Source organism: Vombatus ursinus, unplaced genomic scaffold (genome assembly GCF_900497805.2).
Source record: "Vombatus ursinus unplaced genomic scaffold, bare-nosed wombat genome assembly UNPS02014813.1, whole genome shotgun sequence".
NCBI classification, from domain to species: Eukaryota; Metazoa; Chordata; class Mammalia; order Diprotodontia; family Vombatidae; genus Vombatus; species Vombatus ursinus.
In genome coordinates, this window is record NW_020954591.1 from 20,318,411 (window position 1) to 20,339,601 (window position 21,191).

The 21,191-nt window shown below is 38.6% G+C and overlaps 1 protein-coding gene across 1 annotated transcript in view; it reads left to right on the top strand.

The window, feature by feature from the left end:
- Positions 1–3,865: 3,865 nt before the first annotated feature.
- Positions 3,866–21,191, top strand: part of XPO4 (exportin 4) — a 125,419-nt gene continuing 108,093 nt past the window's right edge. Inside the window, exon 1 of the mRNA XM_027835170.1 lies at positions 3,866–3,934. Within this exon, the coding sequence (XP_027690971.1) occupies positions 3,866–3,934 (69 nt within the window). The remainder of the gene's footprint in view (positions 3,935–21,191) is intronic.

The window sequence follows — 21,191 nt, forward strand, 5'->3', positions numbered from 1 at the left end:
TTCTTAACTTATTCCAACTTTGTCTTGCAGTCACGAAGTATTAGAATGCTTCTTGATTTAATTTGGATGGTCTTATCAAATTCTTTGTAGAATTTCTCTACCATTTTGTCCTCAGAAAGTGATGTTAGTGCAGAAGCTGCAATGATATTTATGGTGGTCTTTTAAAAATACTTGCCACTTCCAGGGCTGTATCCCAAAGAGATCATAAAAATGGAAAAAGGGCCCACATGTACAAAAATATTTATAGCAGCTCTTTCTGTGGTGGCAAAGAATTGGAAATTGAGGGGATGCCCATCAATTGGGGAATGGCTGAATAAGTTGTGGTATATGAATGTAATGGAATACTATTGTGCCATAAGAAATGATGAGCAGGTGGATTCCGAAAAACCTGTAAAGACTTGTATGGACTGATGCTGAGTGAAGTGAACAGAACCAGGAGAATGTTGTACACAGTAACAGCCACTTTGTGCGATGACTTTGATAGACTTAGCCCTTCTCAGCAATGCAGGGATCTAAGATATTTCCAAAGGCCTTGTGATGGAAAATGCTATCCACATCCAAAGAAATAACTATGGAGTTTGAATGCAGATCGAAGCATACTATTTGCTACTTTTTTTTTTATTGTTTTGTTTTGTTTCCTCTTTCTAGTGGTTCCTCCTACTGGTTCTAATTCTTCCTTACAACTAATGTGAAAATGTTTAATAGGAATGTATATGTATAGCCTATATCAGATTGTGCACTGTCTTAGGGAGGGAGCGGGGAAAGGAGGGGGAGAAAAATTTAAAACTCAAAAGCTTATGGAAGTGATTGTTGATTAATCAAAATAAAATTAATAAAAAATTTAAAAATAGTTGCCAGTATTAATATGTGATGACCATATGTTCTATAAATAATTTCTGACCGTATGTTCTATAAATTATTTCTTTTAGTTTTCTGAATATACAGTAAAACACACTCTACCAATTCTTTCTTTGCTTTTTCCAATAGTACTGGTTTGAAGAATGTTATAGAGGGATTGCCCAAATGATGTTTTAATTCTCATCTATGAAAGCGTTGGTGAATTTTTAACCTAATTTAACTGAATATCTTACCAAGGATGTGAATCTGGATATTTGAAGACGGGGCACCAGCTCCACAGACCAAAGCAAGCTGGAAAGAGTGCATATGGGCGGGACAAAAGGCTGTCTAGCACTGGTTCAGCTAAGTTTCGAGAGGTTTATTACCAAAAGGTTGACCCTCAGGTGATTTTTTTTTTTAACTCATGAAATTATTAAAGGACAGCAGTATCAGTCTGCATTGATGAAAAGCAGTATTGAGTGGATAGATATCCATTGCTTTATGGAATAAATGCATTTAACTAAAGTTGTTTTTAAAGTTAATTTACATCATTCAATCAGCAAGCATTTATTAAGTATCTATTATGTGCTAGGCATTGTGGTTTGTTGGGGATAAAAAGACATGAAGCAATTTCTACTGGTACACTGACAAACTGGAATGGGTTCAGAGAATAGAAAGGGACAGACAGTGAAGGAATAGAAGAAAGGGAACTTGAAATTATGTCATTGGAGGAACAGTCAAAAGAATTGGTTAGTATGGAGATAATTGAACAAAAGACTGTCAATAGAAGAGGAATTAAGACTTATTCTTCTATGACCAAGCAGAACTTGTAGTAATGAGCAGAAGGTACAAAGATGAAATTTTGGACACAGTACAGGGAAAAACTTCCCATCACTCAGTTTCCAAAAATAGAATGTGCTGCTTCTTTAGTTTATGAGCTTTCTGTTGTTGGGGGGCATTTAAATATAGAATGTTGGGGAGGGAATTTCTGCTTCTTTATGGACTGTACCAGATAATTTCTGAGTCCCCTTTTAATTCTCAGATTCTATATGCTCCCATGGAATAAATTATCCAGTAGACTTAGCTGAATGCTTTTGATGAGGAAGAGCTGAGGTTGGTGCCCAGTTCATGATATATATGCATTGTAGTAGCAATATTTTTGTAACAATTTCCTCATTCCATGAACTCTCATTCCCCATGTGCTCTATGAGATCCTAGACTTAATAACTTCTCCCATGCCTAAGGGATTCCCCTGCCTCCACACTGGTTCCCAGAATTTTCTTTTTCTGGATATAAACAGTAATATTAATGTATGTTTAATAATCTTTTCCTGTTAGGACTTCCCCCTATACAATCTCATCTTTTCCACATTATCTCCCTTGATAGAATGTAAGCTCCCTAAGAATGGAAATCGTCTTTTTTTTTTTTGTCTTTGTATCCCTATGCTTGGCTCAGTTGCCATTATTATAGTACAAGTACTTAATAAAATTCTTGTTGATTGAAAATAGTATTGTGAAGTGTATCCTAAAAGTATCATCATTCCCATTTTGCAGATGTGTATAGGGGTTAAAAGACTTACCCAAAGTCACACAGCCTGTAAGCTGTGACTCACATTTCTGACCCTGGGGGGCTTTTCCTACTATACTAACTTCCATTCCTTTCATACAGCTAGGTTGCATTATATTTTGTCAGGGTCCTACTGTATAACATATAATATACCTCATTTTGAAACTTTTAGGTTCATCTTACCTGAAACAAATTCATATTGGTGTTATGTTTGAAATTATTAAAAAAAAAATCACTAGGAATACCTAGAGTCATGGGGGGGGTAGGTTAACAACTTGATTGCCTTTTATCTTTACTCTGGGAATGTCTCACTACAAAGTATTTCTATAAGAGGCAGGCAAGACATGCTTTCAGAATTACTGCAGCCAAACATGAAGCAATCTAACACTCATTAAATATTAAATGTCTCGAAGTATACTACTTAATCATAAAGTCTATGCAATCAAACTTTGTAGCATTAAGGACATAATTTGCAAGCAGATTTAACTGTTTTCATAATTCATTAAATAAAAAGAAAACTACCTGCACGTGTCTTAATCTAAAAATGAAATTTGCTTAGCAATAGTTGTTGAAAGGCAGTGAGAAGTATCAAAAGGTCCGTGGAGGTGATAAAGGCTGTTGGCATTCCTAAGTACTGTAGACACAGACAAAATTTAAACAGTCTCTGCCCTCAAAAAGCTCACATTCTAAAAGAGGGGCAAAACGTACACACACTGTACTAGCATGTCCAAGGAACAATGGAGTGATGACGATGGACCAGGACGCAGGCACGAATCCAGGCACAATTACTGCAGAAAGGGGTTCCAGAAGCCCGGGAAGTTTCACCATTCCTTCCCCCTCCCTCAACCCCCCACCAAAGAAACTCCACCCTGGAAATGCCTCAGTCCCTGCATAGAGACTAGCGGAGCTGGGGAAGCGCGAGGGGCGGTGGGGGGCGTGGAGAGGCACCAATGGGAAGTTGGAGACACTCGGAAAAGTGGAAGAGTGTGAAGGGGGAGGAGGCGAAGTAAGAGTGGCAGTGGGGACTGCGGGGAGAACCGAGGAAAAGCCGGCGCGGGTCGGGATGCGTGCTCCCGCCTTCAGGGAAGGATACATCGGCGGGGAGAGGTCGAGGCCCGGCCCGTACTCTGGGGGCGTCCGCATGCACCGGGCCCCCCGGGAGCCACACCGGCCGCGGGCTCAGTGCCGGGTCGTCCAGGGAGGGGGCACGGCCGCCGCCGCCTCCTTCGGCGTCCCAGGCGGAGCTGTCCACGGGCCTGGGGGTCGGGGAGGGGGGGCGCTGCCCGCGGCCCCGGGCGCCGGACCCCGGCAGACGAGGAGGGAGCGGCGCCCGCGGCGGCTGCGGCCACAGCTACGACTGGCTCGGGAGCCGCGCGTGAGGTAGCCGGGTCCCCGCCGCGATTGGCCGGCCGCGGCGCCCGCTCCCACAATGCAGCGCATGGCGCGTCATTGAAGAGAGACCATGATGGCGGCGGCGCTGGGGCCCCCAGAAGTGATCGCTCAGCTGGAGAACGCGGCCAAAGTTCTGATGGTGAGGGCGCCGCGCCCCTACACCCCCAGCCCCGGGCCTCGGGCGGCCCTGCTCGCACCCCCTCCCCAGGCCCGGCTGCCCGCGTCGGCCCCGCGGGCTCCCTTGGGGACCCCTAGAGCTCCGGAGGCGGCGGCGGCGTGGCGCAGGACCCGCTCAGTCGCCCCTCCGCTGTCCCCGGAGCCCAGACTCCCTTCCCCGCGCCGCCCCGCCGCCCGGCTCGGCGCTGCGCTCACCCCTCGCCCTGTCCGCGTCCCGGGCTCGAAGCCGGCCTTGGCCGGCGTCGGAACCGCCGGGGCGCAGGGGGGAAGCCCGTGGGGACCGGAGATGTGCCCGCCCGCCCCGGGGAGGGAAGCTCGTGGGTGGAAGGGAGGAAAGTCGCCGAGCGGGCGGCGTGAGCAGCCCACGTTTTCCATCGAGGTCGAGATCCTCAAGCGCCTTCCCCGAAGTGCTGCTCCTTCTGGGGTGGCCACAGTCCGCAGCACGTGGGAGGGAGGAATGGAGGAAAAAAACCTTTTGGGGCCAAGGTCACTGGGGCCAAACCTTGCTCTCGCACCCAGCCCCAGTGACTGACCTCTGTTTGGAGGAGGCGGACTCCCCGGCCCAGCCGCCGGCTTAGACCACCCAGTTTGCCCCGGGTTAGGTAGTTGCCCAGGAAGCTTGTTAGGGTCGAGTTAAAGGGCATCGGGCGGAGGAGGTGGAGGAAGGGGATGGCGAGGGCAGTGCTGCAACAACTTACATGCCATCGCTTAACAAAGTGTGTGTTCGGATTTGCTGGTTCAGTATCGTTTTTGTAACTCTTGACTTCCATGTTTGACTAAAGTTTTTGGAAGTTAAAGACCGGGCTCTGGGTGAGTTGTGCTTTTTCTTTTCTTTTCTTTTTTTTTTTGCACCAGAATTGTAGTTGTAGCCAGAAATCAGTGTAGCATTTCTTTTTCTCTGAGAGAATCTTGGTTCCTGTATGCAATAAATGTCTTCAGTATCACTCGACTCTTCAACTAAATTTCACAGGGTAGTATTTTACAGGACCTTTCAGTCGTGGGTGAATGATGCTTTTGGGGAGGAAGAGGTAACCAACATACTCTTTACAGCAGTGGCTATTACCTCACACTTTGAAAAGTATTTAAAAAAAGGGTTTGCAGATGCATCTTTTCTCTGTCTTGAAATGAAAAGAGTACCGTCTTTTTTGCCAGTGTTTGCTTCTGTTCCAATATTCAGAAAATAATTTGTTATTCTAGCAAATAAGTGCAAATATGAACAGCTAGGGGCTCACCTTTAGAGGTAGATATTTTAGGTAAATAACATTAGTCTTCCTTGTCTTCAGCTGATCAAAAAAAATAAAACTTGATCTTTTGGTACTCTCCCCTGTCCCCCTTTTTATTTTTACAAAACCAACATTTTTTGGTACTTTGCTATTCCTTCCACTGTTCCCATTGAACGATAATAATTTAAAAAAAATACACATAGCTCAACAAAACAAATCCCTACATTGGCTATGTCCAGATATTCATGGCTTATTCTGGATTTTAAGTCCATCTTCTCAGACAGAAGGTGGGTAGTTGTGATTCATATCCAGCCCCATGGACTTGTGGTCTATTATTGCGTTAATCAGAATTCTAAAAGCTTTCAAAATGGTTTTGCTCCTGAATGTTGTTATTATTGTGTAAGTTGTTCTAGTTCTGTTCACTTCACTCTGCATCATCAGGTCACAGAAATTTTGTCAGTTTCCTCTAAAACTGCATTCCTATATATTACAATTTGTTTATGATTTTCCCAATAGGTAGGTACCCTTTTAGTGTCGAGTTTGGGGCTATAAAAACTACTGCTGTAACTATTGGGTCCTTTTCCTTTCTTTGATCTCTTTGGGGTGTAAGCCTTGTAGTGGTATAGCTGGGTCATAGGTTAGTAACTTTTTCAGCATAGTTTCAAATTGCTGTTTATTTAATGTTATTGTTTAAATTGTCCTCTCAGTCCTATTCAGTTTACTCTGCATCAGTTCATAGAGGTCTGCCCAGTTTCCTCTGAAACTGTCCATTTTGTCATTTCTTATGGCACAGTGTATTTCGTTACATGCATATAACCACAATTTGTTTAGCCATAGGAGAATAGCACCTTAGTCTCCAATTTTTGGCTACCATGAAAAAAGTTATTATAAATTGCTTTCTAGGATATTTGGACCAATTCACTCCTCTATCAACAATGCTTTAGTGTTCCTGCTTTCCTTTTGTCATTTTCCTACTTTGTTATCTTTGCCAATCTGATGTGTGAGGTAGAACCTCAGTTACTTGAATGTACATTTTTTCTAGTTATTAGTGATTTGTAGCATTTTTTCTTATGGTTATTGATAGCTTGGATTTCTTCCTTTGAAAATGGTCATATCTTTTGACCATTTATTGAGTAATTGCTCTTAGTATTTAAATTTTGAATCGATTCTTTGGTGTTTTAGATATGAGACATTTATCAGAGAAGCAATGCAAGATCCTCCCCCCATTCAATTTTTCTTCTAATTTTAATTATTATGTTTTTGTGCAAAACTATAAATTTTATATAATCAAAATTGTTTATTTTCTGTGATCCTCTCTATCACCTATTTAGTAATGAATTCTTCCTCTAGTCATAGATTTGACAAAACTGATTTTACCCCCAGGTTAATGATTATTTTGAAAATTGGATTTATATTGTATTCCACTAAGGGAGAATCTTTCATGCTCTCTTATATGTTTTGATTTTTGGGAAATAATCAATAAAAACATTAAAATAGCAAATTGATTTCTCCCATTATCTGTTTTCTCCAATTTGGGTGAAGGATAGCATGGCTTAGATAGAGAGCTAATCTCAATCAGAAAGACCTGGTTCAAATCTTCTGACTCATAACTAGCGGCTCTAGGACCCTGAGTAAATCATTTAACCATTCAGTGTCCTAGATAACTCTTATCAGACTAAGTTGCAGAGATTGTTTTGATTTGCTTTGGTGGAGGAAGTCCCTCATTGACACCAAAAGCTAAACCCTGCTGGGAATACATGAGATGATTTCTCTAATTTCACTTATGGTATGAATAGAAGTAATTGCACAATTTTTCAGGTATAGAACTAAAACTACTTTAGAACAGCAAGAAGGGCAATTCAGTTCAAATAGGTATAATATATATTATAATGATATATATTATATGTTAAAAATTGTTCATCTTATGGAATGAGTCATTGTAGAACAAACATAATTTGTTTTTGCATTAAATCTGAAGAAATTCCAATTGTTTAAAATGACTCTTAAGTTAAGATGTGTGTGGTGAACTACCTCATTATTAGTGGTTGTCTAACAACTTTATAAAGATATTTTTTGTCTTTTGACTGAAAAAAGTTATTTAAAAAGTCATATGGATAGCCTGTTACATAATGGTAAATGTTCATTTTTGCCTCATCTAATTTACAAGAGGCACTTTAAACAGACTATCCGATGCCTAGTACTTTTAGTAGGGATGCCAAGATGTCATTCCTTTTTAGTTTATAGGATGAACTGATAAGAGAGGTTTTTAACATGACCAATAGTGTTATTGCTAGGAGGTTGGTCACCAGTTGATAAATTTTTTTTGTCACATTCAAACTCATGAAACTCTTTCCTAGGGTATAAAGAAATGGTGATTGTAGCTAACAAGGGATCATAGATTTTAGAGCTAGAAGGGACCTAAGAATCAATCCAGGCTAACCCTGTAATTTTACAGATGAGGAGGTTTAGATCCACGGAGGTTAAGTGACCTGCCCAAGGTCATTTTTTGATCCTTTCTGATTCTTTGTGACCCTGTTTGGGTTTGTTTGTTGTGGTTTTGTTGTTGTTGTTGTTGTTGTTGTTGTTGTTGTTGTTGTTGTTGTTGTTGTTGTTGGCAAAGATAACTAGAGTGGTTTGCTATTTCCTTCTCCAGCTCATTTTACAGATGAGGAAACGGAATCAAACAGGGTTAAATGACTTGCCCAGGTTTAATAAATGTCTAAAGCCAATTTTGAACTTAGGAAGATGAGTCTTCTTGACTTCAGGCGCAACACTCTATCCACTGTGCCACCTAGCTGCCCCATACAGATGTATTATTAAGATAGATGGTTTAAGGTTTGTTTCTGTGCTGTACACTCTCATATGTACAATAACCCTGAAGTAAGTAGTAAGGTTTTATTTTCACTACTCTGCATTTGTACAATCTGAGTCTCTGGGATATTAAATGATTTGCCCATGGTCACATAGCTAGTGGGATTTGAACCCACCTTCCTGACTCTAGGCTGTACCTGCCTGTGTGGAGAATCCACAGCGAAGTAAAGAATTTCTGAAAGTATTGAAATGAATGACCTATACTCACATAATCAAATAGATTGGTGATCTAATTCCTAACCCTTCCTGTGCCACTCTTGTCCTGTGTCCTATTTGTCACAGGGTACCTACCCAGGACATGATACTGGAGGCTTTTCTTAATTTCTCCTGACATTGCCAGTGGAGCATTCAGGTTGGTCTGCCTGTTTTCTAATAACAAAGAGACCAAAAGAGCCTGAAAGGAACCTCTATCAGCAAACAGATGGTTTATCTGCCAAGTGGAGAAAGGTGGCTTTCCAAAAGCAACACATTTAGAATATCAATTTCTTTTAAAAATAAGAAATATGATAGATTATGAGCAGTATTGACTCATGACCTTGAGTGCAACAGAATGAACTCTATAGTTCAGAATGACATCTGTGTGCATTCTAGTTCATGATAAGGAATAATTTATTTTTCCTTAATGTGAGTGAGAAGAAACATTTTCTTTTTCTACATTAAATTAATTTTTTTAAACTAAGAAAAACCTGTTTTTTATTTCTCCCACCTTCCTTCCCCTCACCCTACAATAGAAAAAGAAAAAAATAAAAGCTATGTAATAAATGTGCAGAATAAAGCAAAACAAATTCCTGCATTGGCCACATCCAAAAAACAAATAAATGCACGCGCACACACACATATGTGTATAAGGGCAGCTAGGTGGCACAGTGGATAGAGTGCTCAAATCTGCCCCCAGATACTTACTGGCTGTGTGACCCTGGGCAGGTCACTTAACCCTCTTTGCCTCAGTTTCCCTTTCTGTAAAATGAGCTGGAGAAGGTAATGACAAATCACTCTAGTCTCTTTGACAAGAAAACCCCAAATGGGGTCACAAAGAGTCGGCTACAGCTGAGATGACTCAGTAGCAACAACATGTATGTATATATGCCTCAATCTGTACCTCATTGCTTATAGGAAATTGTGGTTGGTCATTGTGTTGATCAGAATTCTTTAATCCTTCAAAGTTGTTTGTCTTTACAGTGTTATATAAACTGTTCTCCTGGTTCTATCCAGTTCACTCTGCATTATTTCATACAAATCTTTCCAGTTTTCTTTGAAATCATTCCTTTCATTGTTTCTTAGCACAATAGTATTTAATTATATTTATACAGTATTTGTTTAGCCATTTTCCAATAGATGAATGTCTCCAAAGTTTTCTGGGTTTTTTTTTTTGCCACTAAAAAAGAGATGCTATAAATATTTTTACATGTAGGTCTTTTTCTTCTTTCTTTGATCTATTCAGGAACTGGGAGGATTGATATTGCCCTTTACAATAGGGAAGGTAGATGAGATAGGGGTTGGGGGAATGATAAATTCAGTTTTAGTCATATTGAGTTTAAGACGTTTGCCTCTACATGGTGCTGTGGATAGAGACCTGGGGCCTGGAGTCTGGATGACCTGAGTTCAAATCTAGCCTCAGACACTTAATAGCTTTGTGACCCTGGGCAAATCACTTAACCTCTGTTTGCCCCAGTTTCCTTATCTGTAAAATGGGGATAATAATAGCACATACTTCCTAGGATTGTTGTGAGGAAAAATGAGATATTTCTAAAGAGCTCAGGACAGTGCCTGACACATATATTAAGTATTATATAAATGTTGAATATCATCATTATTATCATTATCATTATTATTATTATTGGACATCCAGTTTGAGGTGACTAAGAGGAAGTTGGAAATGGGAGATTGGCGGTCAGCAAAGAGGTTGGGGCAAGAAAGGTAGATTTGGGAATCATCAGCATAGAGGTGGTAATTAAATCTATGGGAGCTGATGAGACCACCAAATGAAATAGTATAGAGGGAGAAGAGAAGACGGCTCAGGATAGAGGGCCACCTACATTTAGAGGGCATGATCTGGAGGAAGGGAGGCAAATCAAGAGTGGTCAGATAGGTAGGAGGAGAACCAGGAGAAAGTGGTGTCCTGAAAACCTAGAAGGGTAGAGAATATCAAGGAAGAGAGACAGAGATCAGCAGTGTCAAAGGCTGCAGAAGGGTCAAGGAGAATGAAGATTGAGAAAAGACCATTGGATTTGGCAGCTAAGAGATCATTAAAAACTGGAGAGAGCAGTTTTAGTCGAACGATTAGGTGGGAAACTAGATTGTGAGGGGTTAAGAAAAAGTGAGAGGAGAAAAAGTGGAGTCACCTATTGTAGACAATCTTTTTGAGGAATTTAACTACAAAGAACAGAAGAGATACAGCACAGTGGTTAGGATGGAAAGATCAAGTGAGGCTTTTTTTTGAATGGAGAGACTTGGGCATATTTGTAGACAGTAGGAAATGAGCCATTAGATAGGGAGAGATTGATTATGTGTGTATACATGGTATTTCCCTCTTTTCCCTGTAATGTAATTCTTTTTCATTTCCAACAGGTATGAAGAACGTAATATACTCATCACAACAGCAGCCAGGTGACACAATGGACAGAGCACTGAGAAAAAAAAAAGGATAATATGTAGTACTTTCTGTGTGCCAGGCACTGTGCTAAGCCCTTGATGATTATTTCATTTGATCCTCACAACAATATTATCCCCATTTTATAGATGAGTAAATTAAGGCAAATAAGTTAAGTGACTTGCCCAGAGTCACACTGCTAGTAAGCGTCTGAGGTTGAATTTGAACTCAAGGTCTTCCAGCAATCTGTCCATTGTGCTACCTAGCTGCTGTTGTGACGAGTGTGTTATGTTCTTCGTTCTTGTTGGAAATGAAAAATATCACATTATAGGGAAAAGAGGGAAATATCATGCATACACACGATCACCCTTGACCTTTATATATATATATATATATATATATATATTCTCATTAATTTGTATCATTTTATGAATCTTGAATTGTTTTAAGTATTTGGGGGAAGAAATGTGGCTGGTGGGCCTAGGAAGTTTGTTGTAATTGTACCTTGTTAGTCAGGCAAAATAAATTTGATGGCCATTCATGCTGATTTTCCCCTTCACTGAAGTCAGCATAATCTTGATCTCCCACCTCTGATCTCACTTAACACTGTTTTGTACCTTTTTTTCTTTTTAATTTTTAAAAGTTAATTTTTTAATGATAACTTGTTTTTACATTACCAAAATTTCTCCCAGCATCTCTCCCTGTTCCCTTCCCAGAGAGACGTATAACAACTAATATTTTTTTAAAATAAAAAAAAATAAAGAGGAGGAGGAAGAAAAAACAGAGCCAATCAGTATATCAAAATGTCTGAAAATAGAGAGTATTCCACACCCATGGACCACCTTCTTCTGCAAAAGAGTGGGGTAGAGATGCCTTCTCATATTTCTTCTTTGAACTCAGGCTTGTTCTTTGTAATTTTCTGTATATTGTTTTCTTGGCTCTGCTTCCTTAGTTCTGCATGTAAGTCTTGCTTTGTTTCTTTTAACATGTTGATCATTTTTTACAGCACAGTTATATTCTACTACATTGATGTATCTCACTTTATTTAAACATTCCCCAATCAGTGGGCATCCAATTTGTCTCCATTCTTGGCTACCACAAAAAGTACTGCTAGAAATATTTTGGTGTGTCTGGTGACTTCTCTACTTAATCAGTAACTTCGTTGGGGTACATGGTGGCTAGTAAAAGGAATCAGTGGGGCAAAGGGTGGGCACTTTCCATGATTCCATATTGTTTTCCAAAATGGTTGTACTTATTCACAGTTCCACTCACAATACAAAGGTATGCTTATCTTCACACAATCCCCTCCAACACTGACTTCCAGTTTTTGTCATTTTTGCCAATTTGTGTGGTGTGAGGTAAAATCTTAGGGTTGTTTTGTTTTGACTTTCTCTGATAAGTAATTTGAAGCATTCTTTCATCTGATTGTTAATAATTTGTGGTTTAAGCATTAAAGTTTACTCCTATCTTTTGCTTATTGAGGAATGGCTTTTGATCATATAGATGTGTATATGTGTGCATATTTGCACATATAAGCGTGTGTGTGTGTATCCATATCTGTATATATACATACACAATATGTGTACAAACACACATATATATATGCCCAAAAGCCATTTCTTAATAAATTAGCAAAGCATATGAGATTTAGTGCTCAAAAAGTGGGGGAGGTGGAGGGGGGTACCTGGGTTTGTGTGTATGCTATATATCTTAGATACTAAAACTTTATGGAGAAATATGATAACACAGATTCTTCTCCCCCATTAATCCACTTCCTTTCTTATCCTAGATACATCAATTAATTAATTAATTAATTAATTTTCCTTGTGCAATGTTTTGCAGTTTTTGAATGGACTTTTGTAATACTGTCTATTATAATGTTCTGTTTGCTCCCCCCACCCCCACCCCTTTCCCCTGCCCCAACCGTGAACTCCATAAGAATGGGTAATGTTATATATAAATTCTTTACTTCATTTTGTACCTCACATAGTGCTTTGCACAAATTAAGTGCTCGTTTTAAATCTTATTCTACAAATATTTACTAGATTTATATCCTCTGTATAAACGTCACAATATAAGTGACATAAAGTCAGGTAAGTACCTGATAATAAGCACCTGATGATAAGCAATTCTTCCATTATAGAAAGTTATACTGTACTGGGAAAAAACATTTGTGGTTATATTAACCAAATTAACAAAACAGTGTTGTTATGGACTGTTTGAGAGAGGTGACAGCTATTTGTTATACTGAATCCCTTATTATAATGGAATTTGCCCACATCGTAGATTTCTTTCAGTTCAAGACATAAAGGAAAACTAACCTTTCCCATCTCTACCTTCTCTTTCTTCCCCTCCTTCCCCACCGGTCTGGCCACAGGAATCTAGAAGTAATGAAAAAGAAGAAAATAGCAGGCAAAAATCCACACACTTTATTCTAGTTAAAAAGAATGGAGACTTCCTTAGTCCAGAGGCTGTTAATAATTTTCTGTAAAAATTAGCCTTTCTGATTTAAGGATCTTGCTTATCTGGTTTCCCTAGGCAACCTTCAGTTCTTCCTAGGTTACAGCAGATAAATGGTGGTGGTATTGCAGCTGATACACTAGGAAATGACAGCTGATAGTGAAGAATATAGCAAAACATACATTTACTACAAAGCAGATGCTGCCCTGTTTAGTACAAAAGCAAATAGTCAAACATGATTTCAGTGGTCTTTGAAGACATCTCTTTATTACAGCATAGTACAATAATTTCTGTTCATAGTAATGACCTTTAGCCATCAATAGAGTTACATCACTTTCAATGTATTCTTTTTAAGAAGCAAGGAAGTGTGTAATAATTTTTTCTTGAATCAGCAACTTTTTTTTTTTTTACATCAGAATCATTTTCTAGAAACTTTTCCCTGCCAAGAATTCTTCCTTTTAATAAAAGTAAGAAAAATTTAGGCAAAGTCTAACCAGAATAAATGACCACAACTAAATAGTATATCATTCCACATCTGTAATAGTTCCCCTCCTTTCCTTTATCAAGAGGGGGAAAGTATATTTCCTCCTCTTTTCTTTTGGACCAAGTTTAGTTATTTCAATATTCTGAGTTCTGCAGTATTTTCATTTAGATTATTATCATATTGTCTGTATCTAATCACTGTATCAATCATGCGTGTAAACATGCATTACTGTGTTTCTCTAAAAGGAAGTAGTTGCATTTTTCTATCTCTTGTTTCAGGCCAAGCTTGGTCATTATGATTAGACAATGGTCAGTTTTGTTTTATTATTTCTATTTTTATTGTTTGTCATTGTGCATATTGTTTTCTTGTCTGCTTAATTCACTTTGCATTCGTAGAAGTCTTCTCATGTCTCTATGAATTCTTCATGTTCATTGTTTCTTCTAGCATAGTAATATTCTATCACAATTTGTTTAGCCATTCTTCCAATCAGCAGGGACCCACTTAATTTCTTAGTCTTTGTTTTCCCTGGGAATGTAACTATGAATATTTTGGGAAATTTGGATATTTTTGTATCAAAGGGTATGAGCAGTGTAGTAACCTTTCTTCCAAAATTCCAGATTGTTTTTAATAGAATGGTTGGACCAGTTCACAGCTCCACCAGAATATTAGTGGTCCTGTGTTCCTACAGCCTTTTGACTGTTGTCTTTTATCATCTTTTCCAATTTAATGGATGTGAGGTCATTCCTCAAGGGTTTGATTTGTATTTCTTTTACTATTAATAATTTAGAACTTTATTTTATATAGTTATTGTTAGTTTATATTTTTTTTAAAAAAAAACTTTTATGGTTTTGATCATTTAACTATTGGAAAATGGCTCTTAGGAGATATTTGATGTTAAGATTTTTCCCCAGTGAACAAATTTATATTCTAGTTAAATTGGTTTTGTATGTGCAAAAACTTTTAACTTTTATGTAATAAAACTTGTCTAATTTATCTTTTATAATCATCTCTGCCCCTTGTTTGGATATGAATTCTGCCCTAGCCATAGTTGTGAAAGGTACATAGGTACATCCTTCTGTCCTATCATTTTTAAAAAAAATGATTTGAACTTTTTTTAAAAAATAAGTTGTTATTGATATTTCTGTTTTATACATCACTATAGTATCCCATGCATCCCTCTCCCACCTCTTTCTGAGAGCCATCCCATATTATAATATTTTTTAAGAGCAGGAAAAAAAAATCAGCATAACTGATCAATACATTGAAAAATTCTGAAAACATGTGCATTGTGGAATACCTGTATACCTCTCACCTCTATGAAATGGCATATTGGGGATGTCTTCTCACATCCCTTCATTTAAGTCCTATTTGATCTTTATAATTTTGTTATGTTTGTTGTTCAGTCATGTCCAACTCTTTTTTGGGGGGGGGGTGTTAGGCAATGGGGTTGAGTGACTTGCCCAGGGTCACACAGCTAGTAGGTGTTATGTGTCTGAGGCCATATTTATTTGAACTCAGGTCTTCCTGAATCCGGGGCTGGTGCTCTATCCACTGTGCCACCTAGCTGCCCCCACTCTTTATAAACCTGTGGACCTTATTGTCCCTGGGGTTTTCTTGGCAAAGATACTGGATTGGTTTGCCATTTCCTTTTTCAGTGGATTAAGGCAGACAGACGTTAAGTGACTTGCCCAGGGTCACACAGCTAATATTCATCTGAGGTCGGATTTGAACTCAGGTCTTCCTGACTCCAGACTTAGCACTCTATCCACTGAGCCATCTAACTGCTCCTTCTTAAATTTACTTTTGACTTTTTTTTTTGGTGTGTGTTGTTCTTTCCATTTACATTGTTACTGTGTGCAGTATAATATTTTCTTGGTTCTGCTTACTTTACTCTGCGTCAGTTCATATTGATCTTTCCATCTTCTCTGTATTCATCACACACATCATTTCTTACAGCACAGTAATATATTCCATTATGTTTATATACCACAATTTGTTCAGCCGTTCATCCATTGATGGGTATCAACTTTGTTTCCAAGTCTTAGCTATCACATGAAGTGCTGCTTTTTTTTTTTTAAAGGCTTCCTTGGGTTATCAGCCTTGTAATGGAGTCTCTTGTTCAATGTCTGGTATGGACGTATTAGTCACTTTATTTTCATAATTCCAAATTTTTTTCTAAAATGTTTGTATCACTTCACAGATTCACCAACATTATATTAGTATGTCTGTCTCCTCACAACCCCTCCAATATTGATTGTTGCCCTTTTTTGTCATTTTTCCCAGTTTGCAGGATATGAGGTGAAACCTCAAGGTTGTTTTGATTTGTATTTCTCTAATTATTAATGATCTAGAGATTTTTTTCTTGTGATTGTGAATACGTTGAAGTTCTCTTGAGTACTGTTTGTTCATATCCTTTAACCATTTATCTGTTGGGAAATGGTTATTAGTCTTTTATACACACAGACACATATATTTATTTATATTTATGTACATGTGTGTACATATGTTTGTGTGTGTTTATATATCTTCTGTACCAAACCCTTGTCAAAGAAATTTGATACAAAGTTTTTTTCCCCCATTCAACCACTTTCCTTTTTATCTTAGGTATATTAATGTGGTCTATTCATAAGCTTTTCGGTTTCAAGTAATCAAAGTTATCTTATATTTCTTGTAATTGTTTTATCTCTTATTTACTTAAGAATTCATCTCTTACCCATAGCTGTGAGAAGTATATAATCTGTTTCTCTTCTAATTTTTTTTTTTTACAGTATGTGGTGTAAGGTATTGGTCTAAGTCTAATTTCTTCAAAACTGCTATCCAATTTTCCCAGTAGTTTTTATCAAATAGAAAGTTTTTCAGTAGTCAACTTATGTTTTCCAATTTAAACTTTTTATATTTAGGTTGTGCATCCATTTGGAGCTTATTGTATAGTGCTAACCTGCTTTCCAGTTTTCCCAACAGTTATTATTGAAAAAGATTTTTTCCTTGGTAGCTTATATTCTTGTGTTTCTTAAACAGTAGCTTACTGAAAGTTTCTAAAAGAACAACAAAAATTAGGTTAAAATGACGTTGATAGTAAGAGGGAAGTAAGAAAGAGGGGGAGGGTTTAGGGGGAGAGATGAATTCACTTTTGATTATGTTGTTTCATATGTCCACAGCACATCCAGTTAAAATATAACCAATAGACAGTTGGAGATGTGAGACTAGGAGGTCAGGAGAGAGATTAGATTAGATAAATAGATCTTAGAATCATCTGCTCAGAGATAATTGAATCCGTTGGAGCTGATGAGATCGCTGAAGGAAATGGTATAGAGAGAAGGCAATGACTTGGAGGAGTACTGGTTACTGGATAGTGGTAGTAGAGTAAGGAATATGTCAGCCTCTGTTTCTGACTTGGACAGGTGGGGAGGGGGAGAGGGAGAATGGAAGAACTGGCCTTTTAAGAAGAGGGTTACAAGAGATGCAGTGTCCTCAGGGGAAAGAGGTTTTGTTAAAAGTCTGGAGGGTAGAAGGCATGTTTGTTTGAGGAGTATGAGGATGTAGTAGAATTTGTTGAGAATAAAGCACAGTGGAATAGTGTAGGAATTTGGTGAATGAAGTTGCAGTATGCCTCTGGAAAGAGTAGGGGAGATTGTAATAGGGAGAGGTAGTTTGGGCAGGTTGCATCAAAGTGGTGACTTGGTGCTTAGAATTGGGAAAAGAGTAGATTAGAATGACATGTTGGCACATCTAAATAATAGAGAGACCCAAAGATTTATACTCTGCAATGTGGTAATATAATCACAGAATCACTTGAAGAATTCTAATATATATTCACAGGAGTCATAGAATATGAGAGTTAGAAGGAACCTCACCTGAACAAGAATCTCTTGCACAGTATTGGTGACAAATGGCCTTCCAGTTTCTATATAAAGACCTGTATTGTGACTGCTTCCAAGGCAGCTCAGTCCATTTTTGGACAGCTCCCGTGATTAAGAAATTTTTCTTTATATCAAGGCCAAATTGCCTTTCTTTAGCCTCTCTCCATCACTCTAGCCATGCCTTCTGGGTTAAGCAGAACAAACCCAATCCCTCTTCCTTATTATAGTCTTTCAAATACTTAAAATAGGAGTCATATCCTCAGCTTTCAGGTCTTCTCTTTTTCAGGTTAAGTTTTCCATTTTTCCTTCTATTTATATTAGGAACAAACTTCCCTGCATTCTAGAACTTTTCCTTCAATCTCCCTTCTTCTTCCTCACATGAATTGGTATGAGGCTTTCCTGGTAAAGGAACTCTTCTTTATGATCCTCCCTAAGGGAGACTTTTTTGTGTCCTATTTTCCTCAGATCCATTTCACTGCTTCATTTTGCAAAAACTCTTGAGGATTAAAGGAGAGGTTATTATCTGTGCTCCATTATTGGTTCCAAGCTATTATTTTGTCTCCGTTATTCAATAAACTTGACTCTTCTGGAGTTCTTGCCATTTATATATAGCACTCTTCTTCCTTATTCGAATATTAATTGTACTTAAATTGATCATGATCCGATTGATGTTAGCATTCCTTCTAGTGGTATGGATCACAACCTCTCCAGGCTTTCTCATCCTGTGTAACTGTTTTTCATGTTCCAGAGTTCCTTCCCAGAAAATCTAGCTTGAAGGAATGTTAAGAGTCTTATTGGTGAAGGGTTTTTGGGTTTGGGTTTTTGTTTTTTTGTTTGTTTGTTTTTTTAAAGATGGAGAGACTTAGTCATATTTCTAGTTAGCAGAGAAGGAACCAGTAGATGGGGGGGAGAGATTGAAGATTAGAGAGGAAGTAGTGGGTAGTAGATACAATCTACTGCAGAAGATAGGAGGAGATAAGATCGAGGAAGGGTACATGTGAAAATGTTGGTCTTGTCTGGAAAAGCCTCATCATCAAAAGTTAGAAAAAGGTGGCAGCTAGGTGGCGCAGTGGATAGAGCACCAGCCCTAAAGTCAGGAGGACCTGAGTTCAAATCCGGCCTCAGACCAAACACTTGACACTTACTAGCTGCGTGACCCTGGGCAAGTCACTTAACCTCAGTTGCCTAAAAACAAAGCAAAACAAAAGTTAGAAAAAGGAGATGAAATAGAATGAGGAGGGGATATGAGAGATTATGGAGAATAGAGATTGTAAGGAGAGATCCTCTGCTCAGGAGGAGAGAAGAGAGGGTTTAGAACAATCATTGGGTGAATGTGATGGGGAAGATTATAAGGACTGGCATGTGTCTATGATGACAGAGTTGAGGTTGGATAGCATAATTGTGTAGTGGACTCAGCATGGTTGTATGACATCCTTTTACAGGATTCTGCAGCATGGGAACAGGAGCAGAGAAGGCCAGGTAGTGGGAATAATCCAGGGTTTAAGGTTTGGGGAAAGATGAGTGATCATAGAACATGGAGCAAAGGATTCAAGAGTGCAGGACAGTGTAAGGTTGAACTGGTTAAAAGTTCAAGATTTTTGAATGGAAGAAAATGAGCAGGGATGATGGCCTGAGAAAGAAGGAAGATATGGAGTGACTGAAGGGTATATTTAAGAAATAGAATTAGTTTAGGGGTGAGGTACAGGGAGAGATGGAAGGACAGGAGATTATGGTCTGAGAAATTTCTGTTACAGATTGTGGAGGTGTTGATGAGATCAAGGCTCTGACTATCCCTAAAAGTGTCTGAAATTGAGAGAACGTACAGATCTTTGGAGTTGAGTAGGTAGATGAACTGGGAAAGAAGAATATTTAAAGGGGTGCCTAAGTATAAGGGAATAGGTTGGGATGGAAAGGAAGACTATATCAGGTACTGATCTCAGGATCTGGGTAGGACAATATATCTGGGTGGAGTGAATCTCAAAGTAGATAAGATTGCTAAGTGAAGGCTTTGTAAAGTTAAAATAAGTACATAAATATTAGCTACGATGATTAAGGATAAGAGAAGTGCAATAAAAATCTCACTTATTCAAAGTAGGGATGGGGAAAACCAGTCTGAATTCTGTTGCAAATATTTCTTAAACTAATTCTTTGGAAGATTTAATGACTAGGTGAGAATGATTATTAATGAACATATCAGTTATTTAATAGATGCTTCTGAAGTGCCTCAAAATATATTTTTCTCTAGTAGTTTAACTATTTCTAGAAATTTTATTTACATTATCGGTTTGTTTTGCCTTTGCCCTCACAATTCAGTTAGACTACTGAAGAGGAGCTGAGAGGTGATTTTGTAAGCTACCTGGGGGAGGGAGTGGGGGGACCTAAATTTTTATTCTGGGAAGGACAGTACAAGCAAATAACCAGTGGTGGTGGTAGTGGTAAGATAAATCATATATCATTAGGAGAATTTTTACCTTTAAATGTAGATGTGGATCTTACTTGTGACCTTACACACGTGTAGTGGACTCAGCATAGTTGTATGACTTTCTTTCCCTGGATTCTGCATCATGTATACAGGAGCAGAGGCAGCTGGATAGTGGGAATAATCCAGAGTTAAGGTGTGGTCAGAGGAGTTTCCTTCTCTCGGGAGTTCTCTGTATCAATGAAGTCACAGGTCCAGGCACCATCTTTGCTTTGTGGCAAGTAGACCTCTTCTTTTTTTTGTTTGTCACACTGTAAGGGGCTCTCATGATCGAAGAGATTCTTCACAAACCCAGCATCTTACCAGTCTCTTACTTTGACCCAAGCACTGAGTGTGAATGTTGATCTCGATTCTGTTGGCCTCTCATTGTTGAGATAGTTTTCAGTTAGAAGGGACTTCAGAGGCCCTCAATTCAACCCCATTTCAGTGTAGGTAGTGAAAAGTCCTCAGCCTGGCATCAGAAAGATCTGTGTTGGATACTAGTTGTGTGACCAGGGGCCAGTCACTTAACCTTTCTGAGCTTCAGTGTCCTCCCCTGTCAGATGAGGAAAGTAGCTCCTACCTTAAAGGGTTATTTGAGGATCTAATGAGAGAATATATACAAAGCATTTTGCAGATCTTTAAGTGCTGTACAGATGACAGCTATTATTATTAAAATCATTTTTTACTTTTTCCTATTCTAATGATAGGATCACAATAATAAAGTTAAAGTCAGATTACAATAATAAAGTACGAGGGGAATTGTACTAGTGAAGTTACATTAGTATTCCAGTAATAGGATTACAGAAAAAAGCAGTTATTATAGAATACAGTTAGTTTGCCAGCTTCCCTCAAGAAAACTCTAACTCAGGAATATTCAGCCATTTGCCTTGAAGGTGGTGGTGTATTTTCCAAAGGAGGAATAACTCAAGCTGTATGGCCAGTTAGACAATCTTTATAGGTATTGGTTATTGCATATCATTCATGTAGACCTGGGCTACCTAGACAAGCTAAGGTTTCCCTTACCCCCACCACTGTTTTATAATTTGTAAAACCTACATCCACATTTGTACATGATAAAAAAAAGGCATTCTCCCATCCAGGACTGGGTTGAAATCAGGTGCCCCAATCTTAAAACCATAATTTAGTCACCCTCTTTTATAAGAGGCGGATTTTTTTCCTTTAGCAAAGTACGCAAGGCAGCTAGGTTCTGCCATGTGCTAGATACTTTCCTTATTTAGCTTTCAGACAGTTTCATCTAGTTAACATTTAA